Here is a 22,909-nt window from a genome sequence, read left to right as displayed (position 1 = left end):
TATGTAGGTGAGGGGATAACGGAACACGCATACCATATGACCCTGTGTATTGCATGTAGATGTTCATGAAGTACATCACAGGGAACTCTTATGTTATCAGATATCTATTGCAGGCATAATGCAAGACCTATCACCAAATCTCTTATTTCCACTCATTGCCTTCATTATGTTCTGTTACATAATTGGAATGCCTCCTTTTTTGCTGCTGCTGGCAACAAACTACAGATCATTAGGAAATCCCTAAGTGATAGTGGCAACTGTGGGTAGAGCTACCAGAGAAATTGTGCAGTGCACTCCATAAACTGAACTGTATTTTCGCTTTCCATGTGACACGATAGGCCCCACATAAGCTTTCTCTGTTTACTTTCAAAGATCCCATGCTTTACAAAGCAAAAATGGGTCGCAGGCATAGCTGATATAGTTGAACATAGAAAACAAATATACCCTACCATCATCCAATTGTAATGTAAAAAATCTAATTAGGAGAGATTAGTTTAATCTGCTAGAGCTGTCTCTGTGTACATGCGGGCAGCAGAAAAAGGATCTATTTTCTTAAAATAACTTGGCTTAGAATCTCAGGGTTAAAATGTTTGTTTGCTGAATAAAACTATTAAATTGTCTGATTGCCTCACATGTAGTCATGGTGCTTAAACAGTCTACAGCCAAGCAGCAGCACTAGTTTCTCTGCTTTGCACTGCCATTAATCAGAGTGGACTTTTCTCTCTGGCTTTATAAAGCCCTTTGTTTCTCTGTCAAGATTGTAGCAGGGTGAGTCTCAGTTGTTATATGAACATATGTCCAACGGAAATTAGATCAAAGCCACTTGTAAAAGGGAGGTTACCGTGTCATCCTTTGTGAAGGAAGTCAGGTTAAAGTCAGTGGTTTAGGTGGCCAGTCTGTGCAGAGGCTTGAAGGTCCTGAGAATGCCTTGGGAAGGAAGCAGTGTGCTGAGTGCAGTGCTCTGCTGTCAGAGCTGCAGTGTGGTCTGGTGTAAACCTATCAATTGTTAAGTTCAGTGAGACAAAGTTTTGTGGAGAATTCTGAAAGCTCTCCCCAAAGACCTGTGAAGGAGAAAGAAACAGGCAAACACTGCCACATCCCTTCTTATTTTTTTAAATCATGAAGGCTGGATTGCTGATCAACTTCTTCTTGGAAGAACAGTCACAGCAAGGCAGTGAGGGAAGCTGTGATAATGCTTATACAGAGCCATTGCCTGGTGTAAGCACTGGTGGGAGGTTTTGCTACATTGCTGTCTCTTTCAACCCTTACAGATTCTTATCTACAAAGAATTCAATGTTCACACAGTGCTTGTTTGCTTCTGGATCTGACCATACTACTTGGGGGTAATTTGTGTTGGAGATGTGAAATGAGCCATTTAACATTAATATGTAACTTGATTTAGTAGATATTAGTTGAAGTAGGACAGAGCTTGTTGAAAACCTCTCTGAATGCATCTCTGGAAGTCTGAATCTGAATACACATAAGGTCATGTTGTATTTAGCTTAATGTATTTCTGTGTGAGTTTGCAGCTTGCTGACATTTTAGAAGTTCTAGAAAATATAAAATTGAAGATCAGGTGAGAAGAACGAAAATTTTTTTCTCCTGTAGTGGTGTTGTGAAAGTTACTTTTGTGTCTTGCTGTCTCTATTCTTAGAGAGTGATGGTCCTTGAAGAAATGTACTGAACTACCTGTATTTCTGCACAGGCGAGTGCTACAAGAACAAACTTCCCAGGCCTTTCACAAGGGAAGTGTAGCAACAGCAAGGACATTAATTTTGTCAGAATAATTTGTGAAAATGAATGGGGTGGAAAAAAAATTGTCTTCTCCAGTTACTGCAGTTCTGATTTGTCTAGAAAGCCCAGAAGAAATTTCCAGTCTCTCAAACATTGTCTCCAATAGAAAAAAACACTTGTGCCACCTCCATGAAACAAGTGGAGCTTAGAGAAAGTATTGAAATTCCTATGAACTAAGTTTTGAAATAGTAGGAAAGATGTCTGTCTTCTCTAAGGCAATATCAGCAGACATACACTTGAAAGAATCTGCTAATAGAATTATGGAGGGTGATAGTTGTTTGTCATGATAATATTAAAGAATTTGAGAATTAATGAACATGTTACACTCTTCTTAACCTGATGGTAATGAGGAAGGCTGTGATATGACAGTACCCCTGGAGCTCAGGCTCCTCGGCAAAAGCAGGAACATACTGTAGGTAATGATTAAATTCAGAAGAAAATGGCTTAAAGAAATACTCAGTTGAGATAAATTCTTGGTAGCTTTTGATAATAAGGTGTAAGAGGATAATAAGGTGTAAGAGGTGTAAAAGGACCCTTTGCTAACTGCTGTTGACAGTCTGGAGGCCAGGAATCTTCTACTGAAATGCCAGGATGAAGTCAGGGAAGACCTATTGTTTGTTGTTGGCAGCCAGTCAAAATATGAAACCTTACTCTATATAATGCTAATTTGCTTACCTCATTTCTAGGCCTCACTGTTACCTCACATAAAGTAAAATATAGAAATATCAGTTTCACTGCATGACTATCTTCAGCCTCCTGTGCTATCAGCTGAGAAATAAATGGTTAACTTTATTCCTAACCCAGACACCTTTTTGTGGTTCCAGCTGTAACAGTAGAATATGTGCTGTCTAGCAAGGTCTAGGTGATAAAAGCTGTCACGTTTCCCTGCTGAAGAAAGAGTGAAGAAAAGGTCTTTTTTTTTTTTTTTTTTTTTTTTTTTTTTTTTTTTTTTATTATTTCATTGTTTAAAGGGGTTTTTTTAACCCTTTTTTTTTTCTTCTGATGTTGTCCTGGAGGTTGTAAGATAGAATTGAACTTTGAGAAATTAGATTTTTTTAAATGTAAAAATTGAATTAATTTATTTCTGCTGATTTAAAATCAGTACTTAGATTTATTATACTGTGTATTAAAACTAGCGGTAATGACTGATGTAACCAATTACTTGTTTTACTTTCTTGTCTTCTGTCAACAATATATGAGTTTTCTTCCTGAATGTATGCAGCAAATTGTTCTTCCATGTAATAGTATGAACTTCTAGGAAAAAAAAAAGAAAAAAATTTAAAAAATAAGTACTATTTTTTATTTTCTTGAGTTGGAGCTTTGTAAGAGTCTTCCTAAGCTTCGGTAGTGTGCTGGTGATAGAACCAAGTTATTTTTGTTGGCCCTTACAATAAGCCTGCTGGAAAGGAAGTCAGTTCCTGCAAAAGGAAAATTAACAAAACACAGATTTTCATATGCCATAGATATAAGTCACATCCCTTGAGCATGTTGCCTTCAGGCAGCAAGCATATGCCATTGTAAATAGTAACAGTCATAATTCGCATTAGCTTCTTAATGAAAAACTGAATGAACAGTTCAAAAGTGTGTGGGGCTTTTTCTGGTTTTAGGAGGGGCTTGATATCAATGTTAATAAACTTTGCTTTTTTGGAAAATGAATTTCTTCTAGTGCCTGTGCTGTTTCTAATTGCAGCTGTCTCAAGCTACCACTGATTTTGTGAGCAGGGTGCTGCCTTTAAAGAACGAAGATAGATCTCCACCGTGACCAATCACTCCAGAAGTTCATGCACCTCCTGAGCTCAAGTGGACTTCTCAACACATTATTGCTAGGTACTATTTTCATCATGGTCATACGTCATTATTTTATTATAGTGTTTTGCTCTACTTATATTAGTAGAGCTTGAATCTTAATGGTACAATTCTATGTTAGTCTGTCTGAGTAATGCCCAGATAGGAAAGGATATTTCAGGATTGAAAATTAAGTAATCCTTATTTATTCTGTGCTGCTACAGAATCTGAGGCTTATCTGTCCAGTGTCTTCTGACTGCATTATTTAAGGTTTGGGGGTTTTTTCCCTACACTTTCATCTCGTGTTCACCTGTCTAATTCAGATTTCTAAGCAATATAAGGTTAATATACTTTAACACATCTGTGAAGCTTCTCCATTTAGGAAAGCAAGGTTCTTTACCTTTAGCTCCTAGTAAAGGTTTTATAAACAAAGCAGTCTTGGGAAATATAAATGTATTCTTTTTCACCCTAAAATTAGAGGTGATTCTAAAGTGTGTCTTTAGAAAAGACAAAAATAGAATCTTTCTTTAAGTTTTATATGTTGATTGCACTTCATGTATTAATGCCGTAACTTCAATAGTTTGGTTTTAGGCCAAAAGGCAAAGTACTTTTAAATTCTGATGCATTTACCAGAATCTTAACTTTGGTAATCAATCTAGTAGTCGCTTTCTTAAAGAGCAATTCCTTTGGCACTTTGTGCATATTAATTAGGTTGTCTGTCACTGAATTACTCCTCTTATAAAAAATATCTCTCCCCACCACTATCAACAAGTGTAAATAGCAAGGTTTAATATAAAAAAACTTAAGTTAAATAGCAAGCACAGTCTGGATAACCTTACTGCCCTTTTTTTGCTCAAGGTTATTGGTTTGGGCTTTTTACTACTTATACTTTTAGTCTCAAAAATAGCATTTTTTTCTGGAATATCTAGCTAACAGCATTTTATCTGGCAATCCTAATCCCATTTATGGCCTTGCACTACAAATTTTCTTACTAATAAGAGTGAAAGTTACAGGGTGGTGCAGATATGTATGCCATACATAGCGAGAGATTTAGGAACATGAGCTAAGACTCTCTGTACTGCTAGGGAATCTTTCACTGAGATAGAAACTCTTAATGATGGATGACTCATTAAAGAGCCAGGAGGAAGAGGAGAGGCCAGGCCATCGGCAGACTGCAGATCTCATGGCCTTGACACGAAGGCTTAAATTTCCTTTCACAGCTGTTGCAGAAAGATTGCAGTGTCCGTCTGGGGTTTAGAGGAAGGTGAGAGGAGCTGGAACAAAACTGGCTTTTCCTCATTTGTTCAGCTGCAGGATTCGTTCTTCAGCATAGCAGCAGGTTGGAGAACTCTGGGTTATGCAAGAGTGTCAGAAAGCCACCTGACTGCCCATAGTTGGCAACTCTGTGAAGAGAACCTCACTGGAAATTCCAGAGGAGTGGCACACATGCCACACTAATGGCAGCTCCAAGTTGGTGACTGCTGGGAGCTGCCTGCAACCAAAAATAGGACAGCTTTCCATCTGAGAATGTTCTATGAGACATTAGCCTGCTTACATGCAGAACCTGCTGCCACTAGTGAAACTGCAAAAGTATTGACTTTTCTTGGTGGTGCTCAGCTGATTTTATTCCTGGGTTCTAAACCCTTCCAGCAGCTAATTGCTCAGAAGTGCCATGGGTTGGGTAAATGTCTGAATAAGAACTAGGTGTGCTTCTCAGTTAGTGAAGGAGAAAAAAATTTGAATGTTAGTGTCTAAATTTAGCCTTTTCTGTCTCCTGAGTACACTCAGCAATCAAGTAATCAATTTAGATTGGTTTCCTAGTGTCGGCTCTGAAAAAGAAATGTCTGTGTTCTGACACTTAGGCTTGCAAAGTTGGCCTCCATTACTACATGGTTGGCTGCCTTTTTGCAAAAATACAGCATAGCAAACTCTGGAAGGACTAGCATTTAGCCAATCTGATACAGAATTTCTTATTCTTCTGTATTCAGTTCTTTGGTCTCAATGTCAAGACTTCAGTAATGTTTCCTCCCATAATGGGTTGAAATAGGCTTCAGATTCCATCAGTGTGAAGCTAGATCTCCCAAAGGAAAAATGGTCCTCTTCTGCATGTCATGATGCATGTTTTAGGATCCCAGTATTGTCTATACTTTTAAGACCATTTTTCAACATATCGTGTTAGGCAAAGTCACCAAGCTGTGGGTTAATTTTTTACCCTTTTGCTGGTATTTAGATTTATATGTCAAATTTTCTTTTTCCTTTTGAAGGTAAAAATTCATGGTGATTAAAATTAGTCATGAACCTAGAAAACAGAGCATACAATGGTCTAAATTCTGTTGTATACCTACTAAAATGTAGTGGGAATTGCTGAATTTAAAACCATAAAAATATGAGATGCTGTATTTTTTAATAAAATGGCAACAAAATGGATTTGCCTTTACAAAATCAATTCCAGGCTGTGTTAATCAATATACCATTATAGTGTCTGAATGGAAAACCTAATTCTGTCTTTATCATAATAACTAAACAGTTTTATGTAAAATTGTGTCCAGTTGTAAATCCATCTTTTCTTGGAAAAAGTAGTTTGAAAGCACAGATTTAATCTGATAAATGATGCAACAATTAACTGCTTTCATTACTTGCAAGTCCAAGTTAATAGCTGTATTCATTGTTAATGACTTTTTTCATTCAAAAGAGATGCTTTTGCTTTCTATTGCTTTTTGGTGCTGACAAATGTGTCACAGGAAAACAGCCTTCAAACAAAGGAAAACCATGATTTTTCATGTGTGATAGTGTATCAAGTGCAAAATAAAATGGTGCAGACAATGAAAGGAACCGATCTCTATGATAACATAATCTTAAAATAAGAACAGAAAACTGTTATTTTGCTCTGAGATCTGTTTCAGCTGTCAGCTAAGAAATGGTAATGCATCCTTTGCCACAGGTTAGCCAGAAGCGTTGATGCAGAAGAATGAGCTTCTTTAGGCAAGTCAGACTTCTACTCTGGAAGAACTGGATCCTCCGGAAAAGACAAAAGGTAAAGTATTAGTCTTTGGCTTTCAGCTTTGGACCATGCACTCCACTGGATGAAGTGATTGGTACATTTATCAGCATGTAAAAATCACAAATTCCTCAAAGAATCAAATGTGATCTTTGTATGGGCCTGCTGTCCAGGATCTTGTCTGGTACAGTTTGCAAAGCTGCTCTTTACAGACTGAACATAAAATACTTATACTGGGATTTTCTTTGACAAATAGTATTGTGTACTAGGAGAAGAGTTGTGGTGGTATCCTTTAACCCCAGCCACCAACTAAGCACCATGCAGCCACTCGCTTACTCCCCCCCATCCAGTGGGATGGGGGAGAGAATCGGGGCGGGGGGGGGGGGGGGGAAGTAAAACTCATGACTTGAGATAAAGACAGGTTAATAGGACAGAAAGGAAGAAAATGATAATAATAAAATTACAATAATAATAATAAAAGGATAGGAATATACAAAACAAGTGATGCACAATGCAATTGCTCACCACTCACTGACCGATGCCCAGTTACTTCCCAAGCAGCGATCTGCATCCCTGCCCTGGCCAACTCCCCCCAGTTTACATACTGGGCATGACATCACATGGTATGGAATACCCCTTTGGCCAGTTAGGGTCAGCTCTCCTGGCTGTGTCCCCTCCCAACTTCATGAGAAGCTGAAAAATCCTTGACTTAGTATAAACACTGCTTAGCAACAACTAAAACCATTAGTGTGTTACCATTCTTATTATCATATTAAATCCAAAACATAACACTATACCAGCTGCTAGGAAGAAAACCCAAAACCAGGACATGTGGGTAGTAATATTTTTGTATTTTCACATAAAAAGATCTGCTATTAGAAAACATTATGAGCACCATTCAGCTCAGGGAGGTTTGATTCCTAACTGTAGATTTGCACTTCACATCCAGCTGCTCTTAGATGTGAATCCAGTTAAGGCCCTAAAGTTCACACAAATTTTATCTTTATTAATATGGCTGAATGACATAAGGTGAAAATCAGACAAGTATTTTAAATCCTTTCAAATCGTCTTAGATCTTATGATACTTTGTCTTAGAGCAAATTTATCTATTATTTTCCACCTTATTTCATCATAGCTCTTTTTTTCTTCTTTTTTTTTGTTTTTTTTTTTCTAGAGCCAAATTTTCTTAGGATCAAACAAAACCTCAAACTAGGGTATTGATCATCTGATGTACTGCAACTACTACTGTCCAGCAAAAGAAGTCCCTCTGAGGTCCTATAGAGATAGACTACCTGTTTCAAAATAAAAATAATGAAAAAGTACATTATGGCATCTGTGAGGCTGTAACAGTCATGCAAACAATTTTGCTATAATAACAGAGATGAATAGGGTCAAACTGAACCATGGGATGAGTTGAAATGCTTACCTATGCTGACCTGATTTTAGTCATTAGGAATGACTCATGTGCTGAAATTTCCAGGATCAAAGGATTATCTGATTTTTCTTCACAAATAGAATGTCCCTTCTTTCACAGCTTCCCAACAGACTGTCTCCCACAGTCTACATTACCATCAAGAGCTGATGCATATAACATTGCTAGCTCATGATTTAATACAGTATGAAAGTCACCAATCTATACTTGAGGTAAATTACACCAAATATAAGGACTCCTTTTTGAAGCTGGACTTCAGTTACTGATTGTCAAAGAGCTGTAGTAGTTTGGTTCTCAAGTTCAGGAAAAAAAAAAACAAAAAACCAACCAAAAAAACCCCCAGAAAATCCACATCTTTCTGACCTTCAAATGTGTGTACTGAGGGAATTGGAAGCCGCTGTTTTTTAATTTTTAGCAAATGGGTCTTTATGTAGTTATTCAGTATTTTCAGTGTATGAAATACTGTTTTATTTGGGCAAATCTGCTCAGGTATGTGACCCAAAGTGACTGCTTGGGTTTCAGGAATTCTCTTTTTTCTTATAGAATTTTCAAAAATGCTATCTTGGTGTTGCTAGAGATCCCTTTTTGTGATGATCATTCCTAGCTTCTAAGCACAGTGATTTAATCCACAACAACAAAAAAATTTTCTCCACTCTGAAGAGTAAAACATTTTACAACAGAGTCAGTAAAAGTTACTTCCTTTTCTAAGTATATAAACCTACGCATTTATTTGTCCACACAGAGAAACTAGGTAACCAAAACAAAAATCTATAATGTCAAAAGTAGCTATAAAATGTATTTTGGGAAAATAAGTCTGGTTTTTGTTAACCATCATGCATTACCATAAATGGAAGCATATCCAATCTTCTACTCAAATTCATCATTTAGTCTAATCTAATTCACAAGAGGAAAGACTTAGTTACAGATTTAACAGTTGATTCACAGCCAGTTTAAGCTTGTCATATTTATATGGTCTTATCACTGGGCTTGGTCCATTACAGCTCTGTCTGGATATTACATTTCTCTGTACATGTTGCTGGGATTTCTGGCTGTTTATCTTGGGGTTCTGCAGGCTTATGGGCTACTCTCTGATCCTTCTAGTGAGTTCTGAGACACCTGTGTGTCCTCAGGAAAAGGATCACAGGAAAGAACCAGGAGCCTAACAGCGCTTGGTTCGTCCTTATCACATGACACATTGTGTACCAGCTTGAAAGAAAGCTTCCCTTGTGCTTTAGCCTTCAATCCCTTCCAAACTCATTAGCTCAGGCAGAAAGGAATTACTGAATTCGAGTCTGAGGATTTTGTATTTCCTGGGAATGAAGTAAGAATCGACATCTGAACAATAAACCAGATGAACTCTGCAACAAAGATGACAACCAAGGAGTCTCCCTGGTTCTTACCCATCTGAATTTATACGTGTGTAGTGCTTGTCTCAAATGTCTTATCAAGTGGATGGCAATGGGTGTTAATCAGACCTTGTGGACCCCTGCTGAGAAGGGTCTGTAACACCGTATTCTGAGCTGTGCATAACAGCTGTCAAGGAGAACTGTACAATGGTAGGTTTCCTTCTCTAATAATTGTGTCATCTGCCCTTTGCTACTGGTAAGATTTTGTCTGTCTACAAAAATATCAGAAGGAAAGCCTTAAGAGAAAAAGTGCAAGATAAGAAATGTTTGCCTGGTGTAAAGCTTTCTACCTTTTTGCTGTAAGCATAAGCTATGCTTAACTAAAGCTATTAGACAAAGTTACAGTGAAAAAAACAGGGCAGGTCCAAAAAACTGTTCTTAATTATGCTGTGGAGTATCTTTTGCCCTGCATCACTCAGTTTGAAAAAAAAAAAAAAAACATTCACAAGTGACCCATCTTGTCTCTGGCTCTGCTGCTGTATGCATTATTGTTACATATTTGGTGCCTGGTCGGGGAGGCAGGAGCAAAGCAAAGGAGGCAGGGAGGGCTTTCCTGTGCATGTGCTACAACCCTGGTTCTGGACACAGTTTGTCCTGGCTCTTGTAGGAGGAAAAAAAGTGCCACGTGGCTGGACACAAAAATCCTATAGCTGGACCTCGGAGCCCAAAGCCTGTGTCACAGGATCAAAGAGTTGTAGTTTCAAACCTCTGCCAAAACACACAGAGACAGTAAAACAAACTGAAACACAGGAGTGGAGGAAACAGACTGAAAACCAGGCAGGATGTTGCTCTGTTGTAAAGCAGTGGCCTTGATTTTCTGTCATGACTGGGAGCTGGTGACTGTTCTAAGTGTAATGAAAGGTCTGGGCAATAAAGTGGCCTTTGATGGGGTCTTCTTTGTTATTGAATAAGGTGTTTGATCTTAATGTATACATTTCTACCTGTATTAGAAAATTAATAATGTTGAAATGAATGACGACAAAAAGAAACAAAAGTAAAGATCAAAGAATGCAAGCTTATGCTAAAGTCTTTTACCTCTGGGTAAGCACAGTGCACTGACAGCCTACTAATGAGCCTAGCACTGTGAAAGCATGGATTAAAAAAACCCCACATTTTTTCTCTTTTGCATCTAATCCTTTTTTCCTGTATTGTTATAGAGTCATCTACTTTGTATAAAAACTATTTAGACTTTTATCTGGTCTATCTGGCAGTTTAGTACTACCTGCCATCTCTTTTTACCTCACTCGGGATGCTTAAAAGTTTCATTAGAAGAGATGGAGAAGCCGCTGCGTTAATAGTGATGCTTCATGGTGCTCTGATGAAATCCTTGCTATTTCCAGGTGTCCTTTCCAAATGGTGAAACAGGCAAGGGATAACCATGGGCACATGCTGCACTGGGTATTGCTGCTGTGAGAAGGAGCCTCAGCCCTCTAGTCACTTAGTAACTCTATACATGGTTCATCTGTAAAATTTTTTTTTTTTTTCCCAGCTGCGTTTTGTGGTGGAGCTTGTATGGCCTCTGTCATTATTTCTTGCCCTTGTCTGGCTGAGGAAAACTAATCCACTGTATCGCCAACATGAATGTAAGAACATAAGATGTTTTAATGCTCTGACTTGTGCTAGATAATGGCTAGAAGTTCTCAGACAGAGATAATGGAGCTGGTTGCCGAGTATTATTCTCCAGTGGCAAAAGAACAGACTTTGCTTCAAGTAGTTTAGTTATTTATAGCCATATGTTATAAGATATACCAGTGAGGATTAAAAAAAAAAAAAAAGCTCTAGTTTTCCTGTGAGATGCTTTCGGACTTACATGAGGTATCAATATTCTATGAAGTTGTAGGTTTCTGTAATTCTGTTACTGAAAAAGTTACTGCCTCACTACTTATTTTAAAAAAAAAAAAGTTATGTCACAATTTATTTCAGCTGAAAATAGCCATATCGCTTCTATTAGTGACTTTTTTTTGCTTAGTAAAAGAGAAACCTGTATGGTTTCCATCACATTCCTTCTGTAGTGAGCCAACACATCATGCTATTTAGATTCACACAGGCTGCATTAGAAAAGACACCTAATCATTTATATTTCTGTTTCCATACTCCAGGTCACTTCCCAAACAAGGCAATGCCATCTGCAGGAACACTGCCATGGTTACATGGCATCTTCTGTAACATGAACAACCCCTGTTTCCGCAGCCCAACCCATGGAGAGGGTCCAGGTGTTGTGTCCAACTACAACAATTCCATGTAAGCAGTGCACTGAGGCATATTTTAAAGAATTGTTGTGTGGTGTGAATGAAAAGTGAAAGGTGAGCATTTAAGAAAGCACTGGTGTGCAAATACTGGAAGACAAAAATTTTCAGTTCTAGCACATCAGTTGCATTCCAATGATGGCCAACAAAGTTGAAACAGAGCTCATGATGGTGGGTTTGGCCCTTTTTAAGAAAGAGTTCAGTTGTAGTAGTCCCTAGGGAAGATGTGTTCACTTAGTAAAATCCATCCTTTCTATTGCCTACTGCTTAGTGAACGTCTCAGGACAAATTTTTTTGATATAAAAGTATGAAACCCCTAAGCTTTCTTTTCTCATCACTTGAGTTGTCCCTTCTGTATGAGAGCTCTGATGAAGTAGCAGCAAAGGAAAATCTGCGCTGCCACTTCTTATGTAGCACCAGTTTTGGCTACATACTAGTAAGACTTTAACCAGCATAGTAACCTTCAGATACTAAGCTTATTAACAAAGTAGGAGGATAGGACATTTCTGGACTGTTAGTGAAAAAGAGCTGTGGGAGTGCTTTATTGCATTGTTTGTTATAGCTGAGTTATGAAAGACAACATAGTGGACAAAGACCCTTAGAGTAAAAACCTGTTAGAATAGCTATAAAAAATGCTCCAAATCTCCCTTTGCATATAGTCCACTTTGGACCATCCAGTGATTAAAATTCATGAGCTAACAATGTCAAGGCCATTAAAGCTCCAGTCATGTGAAAGTCTGTAACTTGAGTTAACTTAGCATTTGACCTTTTGTTCCTAGTGAACAGGATTTAAAATAGTCAGCTGCACTTTTTTTGTGGGGTAAAGTCAATCACACAGTGAAGCTATAGGGTTCTGTTTTCTATACGTTCTGACTTTTCTAGGTTGCTTATTACAGAGCAAACTGTCCCTTTGTGAGTCAGAGTAAATTCAGTTCACTACAGAGGAAGCAAATACATTGTGTTTTCTGAAAGAATTTAGTCCTTCCTGTTTGCCGTTTCCTGTAAGCTAAAAGAAGTCAAAGATGACTGAGATATACCATTCCATGTATGGAAAAACATAACACCATTAAAGAAGTGTAATGGCCTCTCCTGCTGCGAATAAGAATTTTTTTGTACTCGTTTATAAACACAGGGCCTGATTGCATCGTCACTTGAACTGCATGTTCTAACCCAGAACTAGTAGGTGAACACCTGCCTGTGACAGTTTGTCACTCCCATTTTCCTGCCTCTCCTAGAAGAAATGCTTTGAAGGGACCTGAACGCCACCCTTACATTGGAGGGGACTGAACTGGGAGAGGGAAGAGGATTCTGTGTCTGAATGATTCCATGTCACTTACTGACTGAGCAGGGCTGCATGTGCCCAGAGTGCCCCATCCAAATGCTGGAGCTGAGCCTGGGCCAGAAGCAGAGCAGATTTGCACCATAGCTGTGAGGTGAATGCTCTCTGGGAAACGTCCTGTCTCCCCAGAAAGATCAGCGTGGCTAATGAAGAAAGTATATGAGAGGCCAACCTTCTGCAACACCAGTAGCCCTCTTAAACCTTCTGTGAACTTCCAAATCTAACTGAATCCCACACCACCTGGAACTAGTCACCACAAAACTGACATTTGAGTTTCAAGACTAAGGACAAAATAGTTTATTTTTTCCTCACCCCTAACACAGAGAAAGTTGACTTCACTCTTCTGTGTGTGTGAAAGGTTCTCAAGAGTCATCAGTCTTAAATTATTGTTGGTTCACTATTTCTTCTTTCAGCCTTGCAAGGGTATATAGAGATGCTCAGGAGCTCTTACTGGAAGCCCCTAAAATCCGTGACCTTGGCAGAATCTGGGAAGAACTGATCATTATGACTCAGTTTATGGAAACAATGAGGACTAATCCTGAAAGAATTGCAGGTAATTGTTTTGTCTATATCCTTTAGACTACTGAATTTTTCCTTCTGAGAGCTGACTAGTAGTTATTCTGCAGATTGACAACATTATAATTTATTTCACATGTGGCTGTTACTCTGCTTACTGTCAGAGAGAGTAAGTTAAAACTCATCCAGTGTTGTAACAAACACCTTTCGTTTGAGAAAAAGGAGAGAGGCAGTCAGCTCCATTCTTCCTTAAATAACAGCAGACAAAACACAAACCCACGGATATCTCACCACCGGAAGTAAAACACATGGATGAAGAGATTTCATTAGTTATTATTACAGTAGAGGCAGAAGCAGTAAGAAAGCATCACTGGAAGATGCAGAGGAATGGAAAGCTAGGAATATGCCTGAATATATACTAGGAGCATAAACCAGAGAAGAGCTTGGAGATACTTTGCTTCAAGTGTTAGCTGAAATAGGTTTGGAACAGTGAAGAAGGGGACACTTTCTTGTTCTGATGATGTGTTTAGAGGGAGAAGGCATTGCACACGTCTTATAAACAAGATTGCAGATTATATGACTTCACTAATTTTTTACTTAACCTGCTGAACTCAAAACACAATCCTGGGGAAAAATAGGAAATGGACTAATAATAAATTTTTCATTGAGTATTTGGGCTTTAAGTACAGAATTTGAAAAGATACTCCTAAAACTAAAGGCACAAAAATGGACTGGCTTTGAGAACTGATCTGTCTCATTCCCAAATCCTTTGCCACAGGAATAATATTCTTATTAAAATCAAATAGTCACTCTCCATATACTTTTAAAAAGATGTGTACAAATCATCTGATATACATGCTCTACTATCTTATCTGAGGTTTCTAACTAGAAGTAAAAAAGGGACTATCTCATTGTAAATAACAGTGAGACAGTCAAAATGCCCCAGAATGCAAACAACAAGAACCTGAGTATAGTCTGACTTGTGGTTTGTACACAGCTATAGAAACCAAATCTGTCTATTTAAAAGTGAGGAAAAGCATGACCTGGCATGGGTTTGCAACATACTGCTAAGGTACCACACCCCATGGTTTGGGAAGTTCCCTTTGCATCCCGTATCAACTTTACTCAGCAGTTGGAAAATAGAGTACATGCCTCCCCACTCCTGTGAAATATAATGTTAGTGCTCTTTCAGAATAGGGGGGGGTGGAGGTGGTGGTGTTTGTGTTTTACTTTAAAAAAAATTTAAAAAATGTTTGGAATCTCCTATTTCATGAAAGAAAGCAACAAAGTCAGTTCCGTAGCTAAAATAATAAAATGTGAATTGCCACCTTTTTCCATACAGAAAAAGGTACTGCAGAATTGACTAAGTTCTCTGTGCGTGTAGCTTACTACTATTGCCTGTAAGTAACAATCTTAACAGAATATTGTTATAGCTGCAGAGCTGATCAATGAAAAATTCAGAAGTGTCGGAATTGAGCTTGTTCCTTCTCTGGATTCTTTAAACCAGATCTACCTCTTGAGTCCTCCTTCCTTGTCCCATTTGCCTCTTACACTGATGCATTTGATAAGATTTGTTCCTGTGGTGTGCTTTTTCCTCCACAATGCCTGGGTGCCAGGAACAGCATCAGTGAGAATGAGGGACAGGCCTCTGCTATTGTTTTCAGTGTTTACAGCTTGAACAAATACATAGAGGAGCAACTGAAGAAGTTCTGCTCAGCCCCTGGAGCCCTAGGGCAGAATACGATTATTGCAGATGGAATTGTGGAAGTTAGTTGTCAAACTTTGATGAGACTCTACTTAACTCACACTCAGCAGCAAATTTGTGCATGTTTATGTGGAGATGTCTAAAGCTACGTTCCCCATGTCAGTATGATACCTGCTGCTCCTATCAGTTTCAATTGCCTGTTCTAAAGACTGGAAGAACTAGTGCTTTTCAAGCATTCTTTACCAAAATCAGTTGATGCTATGTGAACTACCTTTAATAAAGGCTGTAGTATTCAATGGACATGAGCAACATTTACTTTCCAAGCTTTCACTTGGACCATACTGAGGTGGAATTCATGCTGATACTGATTTGTAACAGAGACAAGTTAAAAAAGATTGGCACTGTTTGACTTTGAATCAGCAGTATGTTGAATATTGTTATAGATGGGATTAGGGAAACTTGGTGGCCTTTCACATATGTTTAATTTAATAGTGGGTAGTCTCATTGGTTTGCCTGAAGATTTGTCAGTTTTTAGTTTAATAGTTGGTAATCTAGTTTAATATGACTATTAAACTACAAACAGTTTATGCTTCTCTAAGGAAAATGAATTTTTTCTTGTGAAAGATTTTCAAAGGACCATTTTTGCAATACTATAGAATAAGATTAACTAGCTAAGATTAATGGACAGCAAGTGATAAATTAGTTTAAATGTAAAAGATTGGCTAAAGTTATTTACACAAAGCCCAGAAGAAAGGACACTAACAACGGTAGCACACTTGAATCTGAACATTTAAAATAAAGCATTGCCTCAGAAAAAAGACATGCTTTCAAATGCAGTCAGGGATGCTGTCATACTTCAGCTGCTGAAGTTCTAGTCTGAAACACCTTTGAGAAATCTGATATGCAGAGTCAGAACATTTAGCATTTTCTGATGATCATTCCCCAACAAAGGATTAAAATTATTTTGAATTTCAAAAATAGGTCTGGACCCCATTAGTCACTATTAAGTATATGAGCCAAAGTACATACTTTTTGCAGGTTTAAGCCAGGGTATGAGTTGTTCTTTAACTTACTTTGGTATCTCACTGATCTGTGCACTCCTTTCTTCACCTAGGAAGAGGAATACGAATTCTAGACGTTTTGAAAGATGGGGAGACCCTTACTTCCTTCTTGCTGGAAGATGCTGGCCTCCCAGATACTGTTGTTTTCCAGCTTATTAATGCTCAAGTGCGCCCTGAACAGGTGGGTAGAGTATAACAGCTACCAAGCTGTTACCTCTGTGGAATGCAATCTCTTGAGTTGTATATGCAAAGTAGCCTCAGTGAGGACCTTGTGCCCAGAATACCTGCTACCTTATAGGTTGGTTGTACAACTTCTCCCTTTGTTTTTTGTGAATCTAGAGGAAGAGGCGTTTATTTTGTCTTTAAAAAATATTTTGAATATGCATTAAATATAGATTATTTGGTCCGATGCTGTTGTTGCTCCCAAATAATGAGTATCAAAAAATGATACTGCCAAGCAATGCATCTGTCCCCATGATTAAAGATTTGGCTCAAAAGTATAAGACAGCTGGGCATCCTTTTGAGACAGCACTCCTGATAAACTGCAGCAGAGAACTATTTGAGGTTCTTAAATTCTCTGCCCCAATATCAGCAGCGTAATATGGTGGCTTTATGGAATTGTCCCACATGAATAGGTGGGAGTGGAGAAGCAGACCCACTTTCTTAGATTCTGATTGAATAATAGATCTGCTCAGAAAATTCAGAGTGAAAACTGCAGGTCAAATCCCTCCTGAAGCAGCTAAGCAGGGGACTGTGTTTGACCAAGTTCAGGCTGTCTCTGCCTCTGCATGTGCTGGTGGCTGGGAGCTCTGAGGAACGCTGTATTAATGAATGAATGTTGCTGAATCAGAGCTCTGGAACAATTTCTACACTGCATTAGTGTGTGGGTGGAAGCAAGTGAATAATTGAGGCTGAAAGACTCAATTCCTCTTTTTCACTGCCACATAAAACACAAATGCTGGAACTGTGTGTGGCCAGAAAGAGGGAGGGCATTAATGAACTTGCATGCAGTTCCTTTTGTGCACCACAGGTTCCAGCTGGTGTGACTAGTAGCCAGATTACTTATCTGCTGTATTCTTGATTAGTACCAGGGGAAGCCCTCCCCTCTCCTCACTTTGTCATGACGCAATACCACAAGACAATACCAAAGTAAGTGTCAGTTGATACATCCTATTTATTTTCACACCTCCATATCAGCTGAGATGGTGAAAATTTTCTTCCTTGCTGCTCATGACAAGAAGAATATATACAGATACCCTGCTGGGCTTCTCTTTCCCTTTTTGTCCCTAACCTCTTCTTTGCCAGACATCTGCTGCACCAGGAGAACTGTGTGCTGATATATTAGTGTCTGTTAGCTCCCCAGTGGCATTCATTCATCTACTGTTAAAAACTCTGCCTGCCAGTGTATGCAGGACTGAAGTTTTCAACACCATCACTGAAAGTATGGTTGAAACCTGCTGGAACATTGAAACCTGGTGTTTTTCTGCTGTATTTTCTGTGCTGATGTAGAAAGAGACATAGTTCTCTTCATGCTGGAAACTAAAGAAATCTGAACATCAGTTAGAGAGGAAGCTGGAGGAGATCTGGTGTTAAATACCACTTTTGCTGTCTTCCATAGGGTTTTCTTGTTAGCAGTAATCACAGGGGTACAAGATCATCTCACAAGAGCTGATTTACAGGTATGAGGAAAGAAAGTGCTGTGAATACTTCCTCCAAGAGGAACTGATGCAGACAACTAATCTCATAATTTTCAAAAGACCACAAGAGAATTATTTTCAATAGGAATTGAACACTTAATCTCCCATGGGAGGTAAATCACTTAATTCCTATAGACCTTCTTGATAAGCAAGTTACTCAGGCTGGACTTAACGGTTGGTTGAGGTAGAAGTTGCAGAGCTGTGACCTGATACTAGATCTGTGGTCGTCTTAAGCCTCAGCCATGATAGTTCATCTCTAGTTCTTCATGCTGCTCTACCCTCAGTTTGCTTGCATATCACTGTACACCCTCTCCCCTGGCTGTGATGGCACAGAGGTGATCAACCTGAAAGCAACTTGTAAACAAGAGCCTGACTGTTGCCAACAGCTGGCTGCAGATCTGGGTCTGAGCTGCCTGGGAGTGCAGGAAATGACACACAGAGCTGAAAGCTAAACCTGATCAAAGAGCCAACTAACTGAAAAAATAATTTGGACTTCATCTTGCCAGCTTTGGCCAGAGAGTGGCACATTGATTAAAAAAAAAAAAGTATTGAAGTTTTCCTCTGAGGGCCTGCTTTTTTGAGTCATTCTAAGATAAGGATAAGAGGCTGATGTTAAATCACAATAAGAAGTTCAGGAAAGATTGGCAACAGCCCGCTCTACCAGAAAAATTGGAAGGGCAGAGGTTTTATGTTTTTCTAATACCATCTGTTCATGAACATTCTTGAAATGCAGTTACAGTTTGTAAATAAACTCTTTTTTGTGTGTGTGTTTAATCCTTCTCAATGATGTTAATGTCACAGTTTCCTCATTTCACAAGTCAAAACAAGGTTCCCAGACTGCCTCCCTGTGCAGCTCAGTTTCATTGCAGTTCACACTGGATGATGAGGACCATGCCAGATCAGGCGTATATGGTGAAAAAAATGCTGTTCTTTTTATACACATTCCCAGGAAATAAGTGACTGAGCAAATAAGCAAATTCTTTCACTGTCATAAAGTCAGTTAAATCCAATTCAAATTTTCCAGTTTGAGGGAGGGCAGGGATGTTTGCTTTTGGAGTTTTTTGCAAGCCGGACTGTATCTGTCAGTTGCATCTCCCCTTTTGCGTTCTGTCTCTCTGCATACTAACTTGTGTTAACAATGCCTTTATATGGGTACAGCTGTAGTGATGATAGTGACAGTACCTCTCAGATACTTTTACTAGAAATTCACATCACTTCTTTGCATCATAACTCCAATATACAAACTGTGCATAATTCAAGTGCCTTTTTTTTTTGTCAACTCCATAAACAGCTCCATAAACTGAAACCCAGGGCAGTCATGGTAGACAAAATACAATGTTGTACTAGACCTCTTTCCCCCGCCTTTCCTATTCTGGATGCTGTCTTTCCACAGCCACACACAGTTTTGTTGGTAGCTTCTGACACCTGAAGCACTTAATGAATAACTCCGCAAGCTTGAATCTACTCTCCAAAGCAACTGAATTAAGTTTTTTCTTATTCCTTTGGGTTTTTAAATATTTCTCTTTACAGGCACCACCAAACAAGTCTCAGCTGCTAACTATAGGATATTTGCAGATATAAAATTTTAATAATGTTCAGAATCGCTTAGATGGCCATGTTAATTTGCTTAGATAGGAAATAAATGTGCACCTATGTCTGACCTGGAATAGGTGTAGTGTATTTGTTTTCATCCAAATGTCTTAAAGAGTGGAATGTTCAGCACATTATTTTTCTAAATAAAATGACATTCTGTGCAGATTTTGACAATTTCTTTTTCTATGCAGCCCATTAAATTCCTTAAGCCTAATGATATTGTGCCAGTGCATAGTTCTTGTTTGTCTGAAAGTCTGTGTTGATCTCAAACACAGTAGGAATTTATAGTCATCACAGTATTGTGAGCTTTTTTCCTTACAATTTGCACTGTGAAAGCAGATGGACAGAGGATGGGAACATTAGCTTATGAGCAATTTCCAGTGCTACTTTTTATTATATTGCCATGTATTCTGTGCATTATAAAGCAAGTAGAACTGAGTCATAGACTACCAAGAAGAGTATTCCATTACAACAATGTAAATCCCAGGTAAATCTACTGATTTCTTTGGAGTTATTCTGCATTTACATTGGTTTAACTAGAAACTAATCTGTTCCCAGTGGTTGAATACTGAAGAAAATAATTGGTTTTTTCTGTTCTGTGTTTATATTTGAAGTGGTAATCAGTAGATGGGTGTGGTTTAATGTAAAATGGCTTTGTAAAGCCTGGCTGTATGCTTGTGCACAGTGACAATGAATAATGGCTGTGGGGAAGCATTGGCGTGGAATAGTCATAACTGAAATAAAATACTGAGGGAAATCAAGCTTGAGAATCAGTGGAACTGGCCTTTTTCTCTTAGAGCAACTGACAGCAAAAATATAACTAGCCTAAACACGAAAGGTAGAGTCATGTGGCACAATCGGTTGGTCCTGGGGAAATACTTTCAAGCAAGCTGTAGCTATCCCTCCTTAACCACAAGGATGGGTAGTATGGCATCAGGTATGCTTAGATGAGAGAGAGAAAGAGAAGATGACTCGCAAGAACTTTTGCAATGAAAGGAAGGATCACTAGTGAGAAGAGGAAAAACGTGACTGAAGACACAGTGATCTAGCATAACATCAAGTGAATGTGGTTCAAGACTTAATGCTTCAGCTGACCACATTCTTCTGCCATTCGTGAAAATATTAGCAGGGGCTGATATCAAGGTGTCCACTTTTGATAAATCTTTAATTGTTCCTGAGCAGTATAAAAATTACACAACAGTAAATGAAATATTGGGTTTGGTTGCAGTTTGCCTACGGCGTCCCTAGCTTGACTCTGAAGGAGATTGCTTGCAGTCAGATGCTCCTGGACCGCTTTATTATCTTCAGCAGCCGAAGAGGTCTCCCTTCTGTGCACAAGGCCATGTGTGCCTTGTCCCAGGAAAGCCTACAGAGAGTAGAAGATGCCTTGTATGCAAATGTTGATTTCTTTAAGCTATTTCAGCTGGTAAGTATTAACACAATCATCCTGCCTTCTATTGTAATTTCTTTGGCTGATATTTCATTGCCCTTCAAGAATTTTCCTTGTAATACATCACCAATGTTGCAAGTGATCTTTGTTTATTAACCCTTGCAAATGTAAGGTTATGGATGTGTGATCATTAACCTACCATCAGCAGGGCGCTAGACAGTTCTGAGTATGCTTTGGTATGAAACAGATTAAATTCAGAGTACAACAGAACTAAAAGATTCAAATGCAATTTTAAAATCAGAGGTGTGTGGAAGTATTATCTGGTCTTTCCAGTCTGTGTAGCAAAACAGTGTGTAGCAAGACCTACAGGGCCATTGCTGAGGGTTCTGAAAATACCCCATACAACCCATCCTGTCTTCGCTCCATCCAGCATGATAGAATTTTACGCTAAAGTCAAAGCCATGATGCAGCTTGAGTTGGGATAGCCATATGAGCCTTTTAAAAAAAAAAAAAAAAAAACAAAACAAAAAAAACAAAAACCCACAAAACCAAACAAGTTGTACTGGCTTTCATCACTTTTTCTATAGAAGCTTTTCCTTACCTGTGTTCATTTTCATTGCCCTTCTTTGTGCTGTTCCTGCTTCTGCTGTAACCTTCTTGCAATAAATTAACCACAACTGCAATCTTGGTTCAGTATGGAGATATTATGCCTTTTTAATATTTATTTATTTGTTATTATTTATATTTTATTATATATTTAAAAGTAATAATATGAATATATGTATTTTGAGAGAGAGAGAGAGAGAGAAAATGGCATAGTTGTGGGGTGGGTTTTTTTGCTTTTGTTCTCTGTTCTTTTCCTAAAATTTTTCTAATACTCCATTTGTATTCTGCACACTGAGCTGGTGCTTTCAGAGAACTATTCGTAAAGACTCCAGGGTCTCTTTCCTCATGACAGCAAACTTAGAGCCCATCACTGTGTATGTGTCTTTCATGTTTGTTTTCCCTGTGATCATGACTTTGCATTTTTCAACAATGAATTTAATTTGCTGTTTTTCACCTTTTAACTTAATGTCATGAGACCATCACATTGTCAGTTTGCTGTATACAGCAGGCAGTATATATGAGCAGCTGCTGAAGTTACATAGAAATTATTGATTGGACTTTTCTACCACAGCAGTGTAACATCATGATTAATTTAACATGGATTTTATTCAGCTTTGAGTTGCTCACAACTGGGAACAGAGGATGCCAGAAGCTTTAATTGACACACCAGCCAAATTACTGTTTGATTACCGTGGTATTGACAGTCATTCATTGTGCCCATGTGATTTTGCCAATCCTCATAAGAGTCTGTGGTCAGCTTTTGAAAGCTGCTATTTTCCATTTCTAAAAATGCTCAGATATTTTCATATATCTGATGCTTGCTGGAAGTAGCAGAGAATTAATGCTACAGTACTTCTAAGATAGGTTAAGGACTTCATGTGAATATGCAGACTACACTTCCCAGCTTTAAAATTAAGCTGATAACATATTGTGATTTTGCTGCCATATCAAATAAAATGGAAAGATGAGATTTGATGAAGTAGTTGTCTGTGTTTAAAAAAAATAAAATCTCACATGGCAAATAGGAACATAAACCTGAAACCAAAATCTGGAGTTGTGAAAGACTGGGGTGTTCAGATGCAGGCTTACGGTCTGGTCTGTTACTGCAAGATCTGTCTGCCAAGACTTCCCCTGATTATTGGAAGTCTGTGTGTTGGAAGGGTATCCACAGCCTGATTCCCAGTGGGTTTTAATGTGCACCCAGCTGCAGAGAAGAGGGATTATCTTTTCATGATGCCTAGCACAATGAGACCACAAGTTGGTAGAAGCTTTCCCACACTCCCATCATTATAGATGCTAAATAATAATTTTAATATATTTCTGTTTTTTTCCAAGGCAGAA

The 22,909-nt window shown here is 38.5% G+C and overlaps 1 protein-coding gene across 1 annotated transcript in view; it reads left to right on the top strand.

The window, feature by feature from the left end:
* The first annotated feature begins 3,535 nt into the window (after nt 1-3,535).
* The window catches only part of ABCA4 (ATP-binding cassette, sub-family A (ABC1), member 4), a 79,367-nt gene continuing 59,993 nt past the window's right edge, over nt 3,536-22,909 (top strand). The window contains exons 1-7 of the mRNA XM_010582658.1: nt 3,536-3,621; nt 6,521-6,613; nt 10,905-10,998; nt 11,515-11,656; nt 13,414-13,553; nt 16,336-16,463; nt 20,801-20,998. Of these exons, the coding sequence (XP_010580960.1) occupies nt 6,548-6,613; nt 10,905-10,998; nt 11,515-11,656; nt 13,414-13,553; nt 16,336-16,463; nt 20,801-20,998 (768 nt within the window). The 5' untranslated portion in view covers nt 3,536-3,621; nt 6,521-6,547. The remainder of the gene's footprint in view (nt 3,622-6,520; nt 6,614-10,904; nt 10,999-11,514; nt 11,657-13,413; nt 13,554-16,335; nt 16,464-20,800; nt 20,999-22,909) is intronic.

The sequence above is a fragment of the Haliaeetus leucocephalus genome, unplaced genomic scaffold (genome assembly GCF_000737465.1).
Source record: "Haliaeetus leucocephalus isolate CR32 unplaced genomic scaffold, Haliaeetus_leucocephalus-4.0 Scaffold848, whole genome shotgun sequence".
NCBI lineage: Eukaryota > Metazoa > Chordata > Aves > Accipitriformes > Accipitridae > Haliaeetus > Haliaeetus leucocephalus.
This window is presented reverse-complemented; position numbering and strand designations above follow the sequence as displayed.